This window comes from Myxocyprinus asiaticus, chromosome 16 (genome assembly GCF_019703515.2).
Source record: "Myxocyprinus asiaticus isolate MX2 ecotype Aquarium Trade chromosome 16, UBuf_Myxa_2, whole genome shotgun sequence".
Lineage (NCBI taxonomy): Eukaryota > Metazoa > Chordata > Actinopteri > Cypriniformes > Catostomidae > Myxocyprinus > Myxocyprinus asiaticus.
In genome coordinates, this window is record NC_059359.1 from 21,321,154 (window position 1) to 21,335,287 (window position 14,134).

The 14,134-nt window shown below is 39.7% G+C and overlaps 1 protein-coding gene across 1 annotated transcript in view; it reads left to right on the forward strand.

Moving 5' to 3' along the window:
- plin6 (perilipin 6) overlaps window positions 1-14,134 on the forward strand; it is a 31,095-nt gene that overhangs the window by 3,491 nt on the left and 13,470 nt on the right. Inside the window, exons 4-6 of the mRNA XM_051721302.1 lie at window positions 768-850; window positions 12,029-12,266; window positions 12,539-12,735. Of these exons, the coding sequence (XP_051577262.1) occupies window positions 768-850; window positions 12,029-12,266; window positions 12,539-12,735 (518 nt within the window). The remainder of the gene's footprint in view (window positions 1-767; window positions 851-12,028; window positions 12,267-12,538; window positions 12,736-14,134) is intronic.

Here is a 14,134-nt window from a genome sequence, read left to right on the forward strand (position 1 = left end):
TGGTTGAGGATGCTTTGTGCATGCATCAGGCGTGAGGAACTGTTATTTTTCACATGAAGCAAACTGTAGATTTATAGTGAAAAAATATGTTACATTTTGGTCTGTTCTCACCCAAAACCAGTTGTATTGCTTCAAAAGACATCGATTAAATCACTCAAATCATATTGATTAACTTTATGATGCCTTTATGTTCTTTTAGGAGCTCCAAAGTTTTGGACCCCATTGACTTACATTGTATGGACAAACACACATCATTAAAAAAAATCTTCATTTATGTTCTGCAAAAGATAGAAAGTCACATACGAGTTGGAGATGGCATAAGAGTAAATGATGAGAGAATTGTCATTTCTGGGTGAACTATGCTTTCCTGAAGAGGAAATATTGTGAAGTTTGACCCAATAGCTGGTATGTGGTGAGCGTACTGGCACACTATGGCTTCCGTCGCATCATCCAGGTGGATGCTGCACACTGGTGGTGGAAGAGGAGATTCACCCTGTACAATGTAAAGCTTTGAGTGCCTAAAAAAGCGCTATATAAATGTAAGGAATTATTAATTATTATTATTAACTTAGAACTATTTAATTATTTCCATTCAATGAGACCAATGACAAATTCCTCAGTTCTTTGGTTTTGTAGGTATAAAAAAACGGTTGGTTCTGAACAAATCTCCTCGGATTATACTGTATAATTTAAGGTCATGCATCTCTTTAGGGGGTAATTTTGTTTAATTTAGGATTAGTGATTTCATTGTGTGTCTGCCTTTGCAGTTGAGGCTGTGAACAATTTTGCACTGGAGGGTTTGGAGCAACTAGAGAAGTTTTTCCCTATCCTCCAACAGCCCACAGATGAGGTGAGTGTTTGACAGTGTCCAAAAGTGTGCAGTTGGCCTATGTGAATAATACATTGACACTGGTAACTTTTTAAAAGTAATTTGTATTCTTTTAATGTTTCCTTTTAAAGATGAAGTGAGTAATTTCTGTGTCACTAGTACCACCAAACAGAATTTCAAAAATAAACATTGTTTTCAAAACAGATTTCCGAATACAAAAACTGTTTAATATATGTTATTTTAAGACCCCTTCCAACCAACCAAAACAAAATCTTTGGTAGGCCTAGCCCACCCTGTCAATCGGCCTATGTAATTTATTGAAATGTAATCTAGGACACTTACCATTCCAAATGAAGGACTTCGCTATGCTATCAAATTGCTTGAAATAAGAGTGGCGGACATCTACAGGGAGATACTGTAGCAGGTTGTTAAATTTTGGATTAACATTATCCTTCCCAATCATAGATAAATGTAATGAAGCCCACCCGCCCACATCGCTCGAAAACCTTTTTATTAAGGGGTCAAAATTAACTCTAACTAAATCAGACAAATTTGCTGGGATAAAATACCCAAATATTTAATGCCCTGTTTGGGTCACTGGAAGGCGCCTGGCTGAAAAGCCGTTACTGGGCAGTACGCTGTCAGAGCCAACGCTTCGGATTTAGACCAATTGATTCTGTATCCTGTGAACTTAGAAAAGGAATTAATCATTCTGAGGAGGCAAGGCATAGATCTAATGGGATCGGAGATGAATAATAAAATATCATCTGCGTAAAGCAAAAGCTTATACGCCATACCTCCCGCCACCACCCCTGGAAAATCATCTTCCCTTCTTATCGTGGCTGCTAATGGTTCCAGGGCAAGACAGAACAATAATGGGGAAAGAGGACAACCCTGCAGGGTGCCCCTATCTAGAGTAAAATAATCTGAAATTAATAAATTTGTTTGTACCGCCGCTACCGGGTGTCTATAAAGTAACTTAATCCATCCAATAAAAGTATTCCCGAACCTGTATTTCCAAAATCTTAAAAAGATAATCCCATTCTACCATATCAAATGCCTTTTTCGGCCACTGACCACATGATATTGATGAAACGCCTAATATTATCAGAAGACCTACAGCCCCAAATAAACCACACCTGCTCTATATGTATAAGAGATGTCAATACTTTACTTAATCGGTTAGCCAGTATTTTTGACAATATTTTTTACCTCTAGCTGGATCAGGGAAATTGGATGGTAACTCTTACACTCGCTTGGATCTTTGTCCTTTTTAAGAATCAGAGTGATCCGGGCTTGTGTCATGGTTGGAGGAAGCTTTCCATTCTTTAATGATTCCGTATAAACTTCTAGCAAAAGTGGAGCCAGTTCTGTAGAATAAGATCTAAAAATTAAGCGGTAAAGCCGTTTGGCCCCGGAGACTTGCCTGTAGGCAAGGCCTTTTACCTCGCCAAGCTCTTCCAAGGTTATCTCAGAATCAGGAGAATTTTTTTGTTCAGTCGTCAGTTTAGGGAGTTCTAATGGTTCCACAAAGTTTCTATTATCTTCATCAGTAGACGAAGACGTGAGACTATAGAGATCAAGATAGAATTCTTTAAAAGCATTATTAATATCAATGGCCGAGGTAAATATTTTACCACCAGCAGATTTCACTGAGGGAATGGTAGAAAAAGACTCTCTCTGCTTTATATATCTAGCCAAAAGCTTCCCTGCTTTGTCCCCCAACTTAAAGTATGACTGTCTTGCCCTGAATAGCCAAAACTCCACCTTCCGCGACAAAATAGTATTAAATCTGTATTTCAATCGGGTCAATTCTCTGAGGCCATCAGACGACATTTGGTGCTTTAGCTCTGCCTCAGCACTTTTAATATTCCCTTCCAACTCCACGAGTTCTTGTGCTTTGGATTTTTTGGTGAATGAGGTATACTGTATGATCCGACCCCTAAGAACCACCTTAAGTGCCTCCCAAGCCACGCCCACAGAGGACACAGAGGACTAGTTGGTCTCCATATAAACATTGATTTCAGTCTTTAGCATTTGTTGGAATTCAGGATTTTGCAAAAGGGATACATTAAAGCGCCAACTATATGATTTCTTTTTCTCTGTATGTGGCAACACCTCTAAACTCACCGGGGCGTGATCTGAGAATAAGATGTTTCCATTTGAGCAATCAACAACAGATGAAATGAGGGACTTAGATATTTAAAAAAAAAACAAATCTATTCTAGAATAAATCTTATGGACTGATGAAAAAAAATTATAAATATCTATAAGACAAAGATTTTTACACATCCTGTGAAGCGTCAGTGTTGCTCTAGGGGGCTTACACACTTTTGCTTCACTATGATCAAGGACTGAGTCCATCAATAGATTAAAGTCTCCTCCCAATATTATATCATGAGGACCAGCGGCTTGCAACATCCCTTCAAGATCTATAAAAAAGCCCTGATCATCTTTAATCAAATTATTCCCATGGGCTATGGGTTGTTTGATCTCCTACGACTCTCTGGCAGAGGTTGGGGTATTATGGTGCTTTACAACCTAAAATATAACATAAGTCCTGTGTCTGTACCACAGTTCACTTCATTTGAGTGCCTCGTTCTGAGCGTCTCTGCCCCTCAAAATACCATCATCGCTTCATTCTATAGGCCTCCAAAGACTAATGAAGACTTTTTGTCTGAGTTTGCTGATTTGTTGTCTCTGCTGTGCATCAAGTTCAAGAGAATTCTTATTTTGGGGGACTTTACCATCCACATTGACTCAAAAGACTCAGTATTAACAAAGGACTTTCTGTCTTTATTGGAGTGTTTTGATCTGATCCAGTTTGTTGACTGTTCTACACATAACAAAGGTCATACCTGAGACCTTATTATTGCAAATGGTTCTTTTGTGTCTGAGTTTTCCTCTGCTGATTTAGGTCTTCCTGACCATTTAGCCATCTTTTTTAATATGGAACTACCAAACATTAATTCTTCTCCTCGCACTGTAAAATATCGTAAATGGAAATCTATTGATTTCTCAGCTTTTACAAACTCTATTCTTTATTCTTTATTCTTCTTTAAGTTGTTTTTCTTCTTCTGATCTTCTTGAAGACAAGATTTCTCTGTTAAACACTGTTGTCTCATCTGGTTTAGATGACAATCTGCGATCAATGAAGGCTGCTTGTCGTAAAATGGAATGAAAGTGGTGTCTTTCTGGCTTGAATGTATATTACCAGGCTTGGAAAGACAACTTACATGATTATAAAGAAGAAATCAGATCAGCCAGATCCTGTTATTTTTCTGAAATAATTGTAAATAATCCAAATAATCCGAGACAACTATTCAATACTATTAATAGATTGCTCAAATGTAATTGCTCCACCACCTTGCCTTCATCACCTCCACTGTGTAACATGTTTTTAAACCTTTTTAGCACTAAGATAGACACTGTTCAGAAAAATATTCTTGCTACCACATCTGTTTTGTCGGTTTCATTTCTCATCCTGTCTTGTTTCTCCAGCACACCTCTCTCAAATTTCTCTCAAATCGACTATGTTACTCTAAGTAATGAGGTATCAAGTATGAAAGCTACCACTAGCATAGTTGATCCTCTACCGACTAGTCTATTAAAATCCTGTTTTGCCTCTCTGTGTCCTGTTGTTTTGGACATAATAAATGACTCCTTGTGTACTGGTGTTGTGCCTGCAGCATTTAAAATTGCTGCTGTAACTCCAGTTCCAAAAAGCCTAATATGGATTTGGACAATTTGAGCAACTTCCATCCCATTTCAAATCTTCCCTTCCTTGCAGAAATCTTAGAGTGAGCTGTTGCCTCTCAATTACACAATCACCTCATTGTCAATGATCTCTTAGAGACATTTCAGTCTTGTTTTCAAATTTTCATAGTAAAGAAACAGCTCTAGTCAAGGTCACTAATGACTTGTTAATGGCTTCAGACTCAGGCTCTTTTTCTATTCTCATCCTTCTTGATCTCAGTGCTGCTTTCGACACTGTTGATCACACTGTTTTACTCACCCGTCTTGAATCTGTCTTTGGTGTCTCTAGTACTGCATTAAACTGGTTCAGGTCCTATCTCTCTGATTGTAGGCAGTTTGTCTCTCTAGGTGGTTACAGGTCTGAGATTGGTTCAGTCCACTCTGGTGTCCCACAGGGTTCAATTTTGGGCCCTTTACTTTTTAGTATTTATATTTTTCCTCTTGGTCAGCTTTTAAGATCACTGGGTCTTAATTATCATTTTTACACAGATGACACACAGATATACATTTATTCTAAACCTGGTGAAAATCTGGCAGACGCCTTTTTTTTCAAACTGCATTTCTGAGATAAAAACTTGGATGGCTCAAAATTTTCTTTGTCTTAACAGTAATAAGACAAAAGTTATGCTTATTGGATCTCCTCACCAGCTTCGGAAGGCTGGCTCCTTAACTCTGTCCATTGAGGGCTCCGTTTTGGAGCTTCAAACAAAAATGAAAAATCTGGGTGTTATATTTGACGCAAATTTGTCATTTGATCCACACGTATAAAATACTGTTAAAACATAATTTATCATCTCAGAAACATTGCAAGGCTGCGCCCTATGTTATCATTCTCTGTGGCTGAAAAGCTGATCAATACTTTTGTTTTCTCTCGCACTGATTATTGTAATGCTCTCCTTGCTGGAGTCTCAAAATCTACATTAAATAAATTGTAATATGTGCAAAATTCGGCTACCAGAATCTTGACTAGGCCAGGGCAAGTGATCACATCACTCCTATCTTGGAATCCTTGCACTGGCTCCCTGTCAGGTTTTGTGTTGATTTTAAAATTCTTATGCTTACCTACAAGGCTTTGCATGGTTTGGTTCCCCAATATTTAGCTTTTAACCCCGTACACCCCAAAGCGTGATCTCTGCTCCTCTAAATCTGTTTTTTTAATTGTTCCTAAGACTCGTTTACGCTCTATCGGTGACAGGGCCTTCTCTTCTTATGCTCTAAAACTATGGAACTCTCTACCCTCAGAACTTAGAGAAGTTCAGTCTTTTAGTGAATTTAAATCATATCTTAAAACTTATTTTTTCCGGGAGGCTTTTAATTGATACTATTGTATTCAATTAATTTAATACTATCACTTTATTTACTGTGTTTTATCATTAGTTGTTTTGAGATGCATGTTATATCCATTTGTATTAAGCTTTGTATTTTTATATTTTATTTTTATTTTTCCTTTCTCTGTAAAGCACCTTGAGAGGCCTCTTTAAAGGTGCTATATAAAATCAAGTTTATTATTATTATTATTATTATTATTATTATCAGTGTTAGGTGTGTAAATATTAGCCAGAATCAACCTTTGCCTCTGAATTTCTGCTAAAACAATAATGACTCTTCCTAATTTATCTTTAATCTGTTTAAGACATTTGAATTGTAGATGCTTACTTATCAGTGTGATGACTCCCCTGCTCTTACTTGAGCCAGCACTAAAGAAAACATGTCCACCCCATATCTTCCCAAAATTTTCAGCTTCCTGAGGGGAAAGATGCGTTTTTTGAAGAAACATTATATCATATTTCTTGCATTTAAGAAGAGAAATAACTTTCCTTCTTTTTATGGGGTGCCCCAACCCATTCACATTCCATGTGGAGAGAGATAATGCAATCCTATTAACATTTGACATTTTGACATATTAGAAAAAATAGATTTTGTGTCAGAAATAAAATTATAAAGACCACATTTCACATTAAGGCAACAATAAAACCCCAAAATTCCCCCCAAACCAAACAAACAGAAAAAAGAAAAACGTGCTCATTAACCCCACGCACAACAGCATCAACTGGCGTCCATCCCTCTAAAATCAAACAATCCATGTATGCCTACGAGAGCCCCCGCGACAACTTTGCCGTCGGATTGCTCAAGTCTGATGTTTCTATACAAATTTTGTAAGACAGAATTACACAACAGAAGATAATCTATAAAACAAACAACAGCAAATAGGTGGAATAAACAAAAAGAACGTGTAGATTCAGCCACATAACTGTCCCGAAGGTGTGTTCCTCCACAAAACAAACTCCAGCCTCTAGCGGAACCAGCACAAAAAGAATCAAAAAAGGTGCTCAGCTTCCTCGGACGATCAAGTGGATGTTCAGTGAGTCGGTTCACTTGGCTGCAGTGTGAGAACCACAAAATAACTTACTCCATTGATTTTATGAAGGACATTGCTTGCTGGGGACATGTAAATACTTTACGGCCATCCTTAGTATCTATTCTCAATTTGGCTGGGAACATCAGTGCAAAAGCGACCTTCTCTTGAGTTTCTTGCATTCCTTGAATCGATCACATTTCTCTCTTGTTGAATTCGCAAAGTCTGAGAAAAAGACAATGCTGTGGTTCTTCCAAGAAAGACTTCTTTTACTCCTTGCCTCGCGTAACACAAGATCTTTATCGGATGATCCCAGAAATTTGATCGGGGCCTGTCACCCTCCGCAGATCTCCGAGTCGGGACCCTGTGAGCTCGCTCGATTTCCAGCTTATGGCCTGTTATGTCGAGCAGACTCGGAAAGAGCCTGTCCAGGAATTTCACCATATCTTGACCTTCTTCGTCCTCAGGAATTCCAACAATTCGGATGTTATTCTGCCAGTTATGATTCTCCAAATCCTCCAACTTCTCCCAGACATGCTCCAAATCCCCCTTGGTCTCTAGCGGATTAGCAGCTAATTCCCTCTCCGATGACTCCAGATAATCAATCCATTTCTCGACATCCCCCACTCTTGTAACCACCTCAGTGAAATTTGTCTCCATGGCCGTGATCCTTCGACGTATTGCAGTAAGATCCTCCAAGTCAGCAATGGCCTTCGTAGGCATTGCGGACACGTTCAACAATTCTCGCCGAATTTCCTTCACTTCTCAGTCAAATCGACTCCCTGGCTCGAGGCCTTAAGCATGTAAGGGTTTTGAATTCTTTGACATATTGTCTTCCTAGAACAGTTATGATCAGGGTATATCAAACCTCACCAGTTTATGACACAAAAATGATCAAAACTAGCAAAGTGCGCAGAGCTCGCCGTTCAAACGTCCGAACCTTGCATGGTGCCACGCGACTCCCAGAATTTTTTTCTTAAATATTGTCGTAAATAACATCTTAAAGTTAGAATAATCTCACAGTTGTCTTAATGTATTTACTGGGGTTTTCATGTTGAGTCTGAAGTCACAGTGGGCTGTTAACATAGAAATGTTATTTTAGACCGAAATGTTTTTTTCTTTTTTTCTTTTTCTCCCAATTTGGAATGCCCAATTACCAATGTGCCTTTAAGTCCTCATGGTCGCGTTGTGATTCGCCTCAATCCAGGTGACGGAGGACGAATCCCAGTTGCCTCCGTGTCTGAGACCGTCAACCCACGCATCTTATCACGTGGCTTGTAGAGTGCGTTGCCACGGAGACATAGCGCGTGTGGAGGTTTCACGCCATCCACCGCGGCATCCACGCTCAACTCACCACGCGCCCCACCAAGAACGAACCACATTATGGTGACCACGAGGAAGTTACCCCATGTGACTCTACCCTCCCTAGCAACCGGGCCAATTTGGTTGCTTAGGAGACCTTTTATTACCAGCTTGTAAACAATGTAAAAGTTATCACCAAATTCAAACACAGCGGAGACAGCCTCTGCCACCTTTTCCCATTTACCTGCCTCGTATTTTCCGACATGATATAATTATCAAGCTTCCCAAGGAGAACTTTTTCCCTGCTGTAATTTCCCCAGCTCTTGTCTACTGAAGTTTCTGTTTCTTTTCCTTCATGTCAAATTAAAAGTTATCAAATTGTTAACAGCAAGTAAATTCTCCTATGACGGTTAATGTCATTAAACTAACACATCTCACGCACTTTACATTCAGAAAATTGAAAAAAAAAAATAATAATTCTCCTGAAGTCCACTATCATCTCCACTGTTTTGAGCATGTTCAGCTCAAGGTTGTTGTGACCACACCAGAAAGCCAGCTGATCAACCTCCCGTCTATATGCAGACTCGTCACTATCGAGGATGAGGCCAATGATGTGGTGTCGTCTGCAAACTTCAGGAGATTGACAGTGGGGTCTTTTGCAGTGCATCATTCCTGTACAGGGCGAAGAGCAGTGTAGAGAGAACGCATCCCTGAGGTCACCAGTGCTAATAGTGAGGGTCCTGGATGTGAATTTCCCCAGTCTCACTAGCTGCTGCCTATCTGGCAGAAAGATGGTCATCCATTGACAGATTGGGGTGGGCATGGAGATCTGGGTCAATTTGGTTGAGAGAAGACCAGGCATGATGGTACTGAAGGCTGAACTGTAGTCCACAAATAGGATCCTTGCATAAGTCCCAGGTCTGTCGAGGTGTTGCAGGATATAATGCAGTCCCATATTGACAGCATCATCCACAGACATGTTTGCTCAGTAAGCAAACTGAAGGGGGTCCAGCAGGGGTTCAGTGATGTCCTTCAGGTAGGCCAAAACCAGTCTCTCAAATGACTTCATGAACACAGACGTGAGAGCGACAGGTCTGTAGTCCTGTGATTTTGGGTTTTTGGGGACCGGAATGATGGTGGAGCATTTAAAGCAGCAGGGAACTTCACACTGCTCCAGTGATCTATTTAAGATCTGTGTGAAGATGGGGGCTAGTTGGCCAGTGCAGACTTTCGGACAGGCAGGTGAAACACCATCTGGGTCTGAAGCTTTCCTAGTCTTTTGTTTCCGAAAGACCCGGCACACATCCTCCTCACAGATCATAAGTGCAGATTGAGTAGCAGGAGGGGGGAGGAGGGGGGTTCCAGGAGGTGTTGGTGTGTGTTTTTATTTATTTATTTTACCTTTATTATACCAGGAAGTCCCACTGAGATCAAAAATCTCTTTTACAAGAGAGACCTGGCCAAGGTAGCAGCCATACAAACTTATAACATATTAAAATGTAACCTATAAGAATCAACATGAACAGCTATTTAAACACAGTGGTCTCTCAAGAAAAACAGTCACATGCCACCACCATATTCTTTATGATGCATTTAAATTCATCAATGGATATAAATGAGTTTAATTTAGCTTGTAGTAGTTGTAGTCCTTATTTAGCAGTTTGTTAGCAACATATTTTTTTAAACAAATGGCTTCAAAATTCACATTTGAGTTATGAATGTGTGTAATCTGTGGTCCAAAACAAAACATCCAAGTATCCTCAAGTAAGGTTTACCATATATTTTATTGTACTCATAAATCCAAAACTGCCATTTTTAAAACCCATTGGAAAAGCATGCAAGAATGCAGCGTTGCAACAACTGGCTGATAACATCACAGACATGGAGCAACAACACCCGGACTCTCTTATCATTATTCTGGGAGATTTTAATAATGCTAACCTCACCCGTGAATTGCCAAAATACAAACAACACATCACATGCATCACCAGAGAAAGAAATATATTGGACCACTGCTATACCACTGTAAAGGATGCATATTGCTCTGTCCCACGTGCAGCTTTAGGACTCTCTGATCACTGTTTGGTTAATCTTCTCCCGACCTACTAAAATCAGCTAAACCAATGAAGCAGAGCTGGAACTACAAGCCTGCTTTGACTACACTGATTGGAGTGTTTTTGAGGCTGCAGCCACAGACCTGGATGAGCTCACAGATACTGTGGCATCATATATCAGTTTCTGAGAGGATATGTGCATCCCTACTAGGACATTTTTATAATTCAATAACAATAAACCATGGTTTACAGGAATACTCAGACAGCCTCGTCATGCCAAAGAGGATGCTTACAGAAGTGGGGATAAAACACTGTACAACCAGGCCAGGAACACACTGACTAAGGAAATCAGATTGGCTAAAAAAAGCTATTCTGAAAAGCTGAAAAAACAGTTTTCAGCCAACGATCCTGCATCTGTGTGGAAAGGCTTAAAAAGCATCACCAAGTACAAGACACCTCCCCCTCACTCTGTAGAGAGTCAACTAATGGCTGATGAACTGAATGTGCTTTACTGCAGGTTTGAAAAGCCCAGTCTCACACCCCTCCCCCGCTCTGATCTTCACTTCACACCACCTATGCAGAGGGCCATAAATCTGATTTTCTTGAGATAAATAAAGGTGTACCCCAGGGTTCCATTTTGGGACCTATTTTGTTTTGCATTTTTATAAATGAATTGGGTAATAACATTCAAGCAAAATTACATCTGTATGCAGATGGCACTGTCATTTATACATATGCTCCCTCCATAGTGCAGGCGGTGCAAGAGCTTAAAACTGCATTTCAATCATTACAACTTCTCTGCAGAGTTTAAAATTGGTTTTGAATGCTCAGAAAACAAAGTTTATGGTCTTCTCAAAAGCTCGTTTACAGCTGCTTGATGATGTTAGAATTCTGATGTCCGATGGTAAATCCATTGAAAGGGTGTGTTCATACAAGTATTTGAGTATATGGATAGATGACAAGCTTTTATTTAATGTACATATTGCTAATCTAGTTAGGAAGCTCAAAGTAAAGATTGGCTTTTATTTTAGAAATAAATCTTGCTTTACTTTTAATGCCAAGACAAAACTAGTGGAAGCTACATTTCTGCCTGTGATTGATTACGGTGATATATTTTATATGCATGCAGCCTCCTTGATGTTACAAAGCCTTCAATGTACCATGCATCTCTACGTTTCATTACAAATACAGTCTCTTACTCACCATTGTATTCTTTATGATTTAGTGGGTTGGACATCATTGACCAACCGCAGACAACAGCATTGGTATATTTTTATCTATAAAGCTATACCAGGTAAACTTCCAGCCTACCTCTGTACCCTTCTCTGTCTCAGCATTGGTAATTATCAACTGCGCTCTTCCAAGTGATTGCTTTTTAATGTACCATGGGTTGTGACAGATCTGAGGAAAACCATCGTAGTCCTTATATAGCAACTTGTTAAAAACATACTTTTTTAAATAAATAAAAAACACGGCAGATTCAAAATTCACTTTCGGTATATGATTGTGTGTAATTTATGTTGTAGAACAAAACATCAAAGTATTCAAGTAATCTTTACGACAGAGGTTTTTGAACTACAACCTGAACCCTACAACCACTTTGTGGCTGTTTTTCATTTTGTTTAGTCACTTCTCAGACTAACATGTCACTTGATTTGAACCAAAAGTCTCCCAAATGTCTATTCTGCCACTGTCCCCTTGTTGATGCTCCCCTTACCTTTCTTCCCTCAGGCGGTAGCTAATCTGAAGGAAGCTTTCTTCTCGTGGCTGGATGATGCGCAATCTCGTGTAAACGAAGAGCTGGACAGAGCTGTGGTCAGATGGGATAAACTTTTGGAGCTCAGCTTGCGCCTCTTGGAAGCAGCTCAAGAAACAACAACTGGGCAATTTATCACCACTGTCCTGGATGAGCTCATCACTCAATCAGAGGAGGCAGTTGCTTACTACCTTCCTATGCCACCCACACTGCGTAAGACATTTTGAAACAGGCAAACAGACAGACAGGGAGACACACTGTTGTTTAAATTTTTTTTATGAAGCAGTAAGGTTTTTGCAAAACAAACATAGGTTTACAATTCTGTTATGCACATGCAGATTTAACCACAAGAGGGCGCAACGTGAGTTCATCTTTATAGAACATTCAGTAGAGCATTCAGTAGAGCTTTCATTCTACTTTCAGTAGAATTATGATTAATTAAGGCCATTGTATTGACAGCCACTTCACACTGTTTCACCTTATAGGTTGTGAGTGGGAGAGAAGAGTGCAGAGCTATGAAGATGAGGAGAATAGTGATGATGATGAAGAAGAAGAGCCTCAGATGTGGACACGTGTCCGCAGTCTGCTGTTGTGTGTGTACCTGCAGCTGTATGACAGACTGATGAAGCTGAATGAAAGAGTGGACAGCATATTGCAGACTCTAGGGGCAGCTGCTGAGACGGTAAGCCCTTGAACAAAAGTCTCTCCGATCTGATCTATATTATTTCATGTGGGTATCAGGTCATGTCCTTAAACATGAGACCTAAACCAACAATGAAGTGTTTGTTTTTTTAAAGGTAATGCCATTTGCCCTACAGACAAAACTAAAGGATTCTTGCCACATTATCCTGTCTCCATGAAACTTTGAGGTCAAATAAAGACAATCTAAGTACAGTTGAAGTCAGAAGTTTACATACACTTAGGTTGAAGTCATTAAAACTCATTTTTTAACCACTCCACAGACTTCATATTAGTAAACTATAGTTTTGGCAAGTTGTTTATGACATCTACTTTGTGCATGACATGAGTAATTTTCCCAACAACTGTTTACAGACAGATTGTTTCACTTTTAATTGAGTGGATATATTAATATCACAATTCCAGTGGGTCAGAAGTTTACATTCAGTCAATTTGAGGTGTACTTGTGGATGTATTTTAAGGCCTACCTTCAAACTCAGTGCCTCTTTGCTTGACATCATGGTAAAATCAAAAGAAATCAGCCAAGACCTCATCCTTGGGAGCAACTTCCAAATGCCCTAAGGTACCACATTCATCTGTACAAACAATAGTATGCAAGTATAAACACAATGGGACCACGCAGCCATCATACAGCTCAGGAAGGGACACATTCTGTCTCCTAGAGATGAACATAGTTTGGTGCGAAAAGTGCAAATCAATGCCAGAACAACAGCAAAGGACCTTGTGAAGATGCTGGAGGAAACAGGTAGACATATATCTATATCCACAGTAAAACGAGTCCTATATTGACAAAACCTGAAAGGCTGCTCAGCAAGGAGCCAATGCTCCAAAACCTCCATAAACAAGCCAGACTACAGTTTGCAAGTGCACATGGGGAAAATTTCCTCTGGTCTGATGAAACAAAAATGGAACTTTTTGGCCATAATGACCATAGTTATGTTTGGAGGAAAAAGGGTGAAGCTCACAAGCCGAAGAACACCATCCCAGCCGTAAAGCATGGGGGTGGCAGCATCATGTTGTGAGGGTGCTTTGCTGCAGGAGGGACTGGTGCACTTCCCAAAATAGATGGCATCACGAGGAAGGAAAATTATGTGGTTATATTGAAGCAACATCTCAAGACATCAATCATGAAGTTAAAGCTCGGTCACAAATGTGTCTTCCAAATGGACAATGACCCCAAGCAAACCTCCAAAGTTGTGGCAAAATGGCTTAAGGACAACAAAGTCAAGGTATTGGAGTGGCCATCACAAAGCCCTGACCTTAATCCGATAGAAAATTTGGGGGCAGAACTGAAAAAGTGTGTGTGAGCAAGGAGGCCTACAAACCTGACTCAGTTACACCAGTTCCGTCTGGAGGAATGGGCCAAAATTTCAGCAAATTAT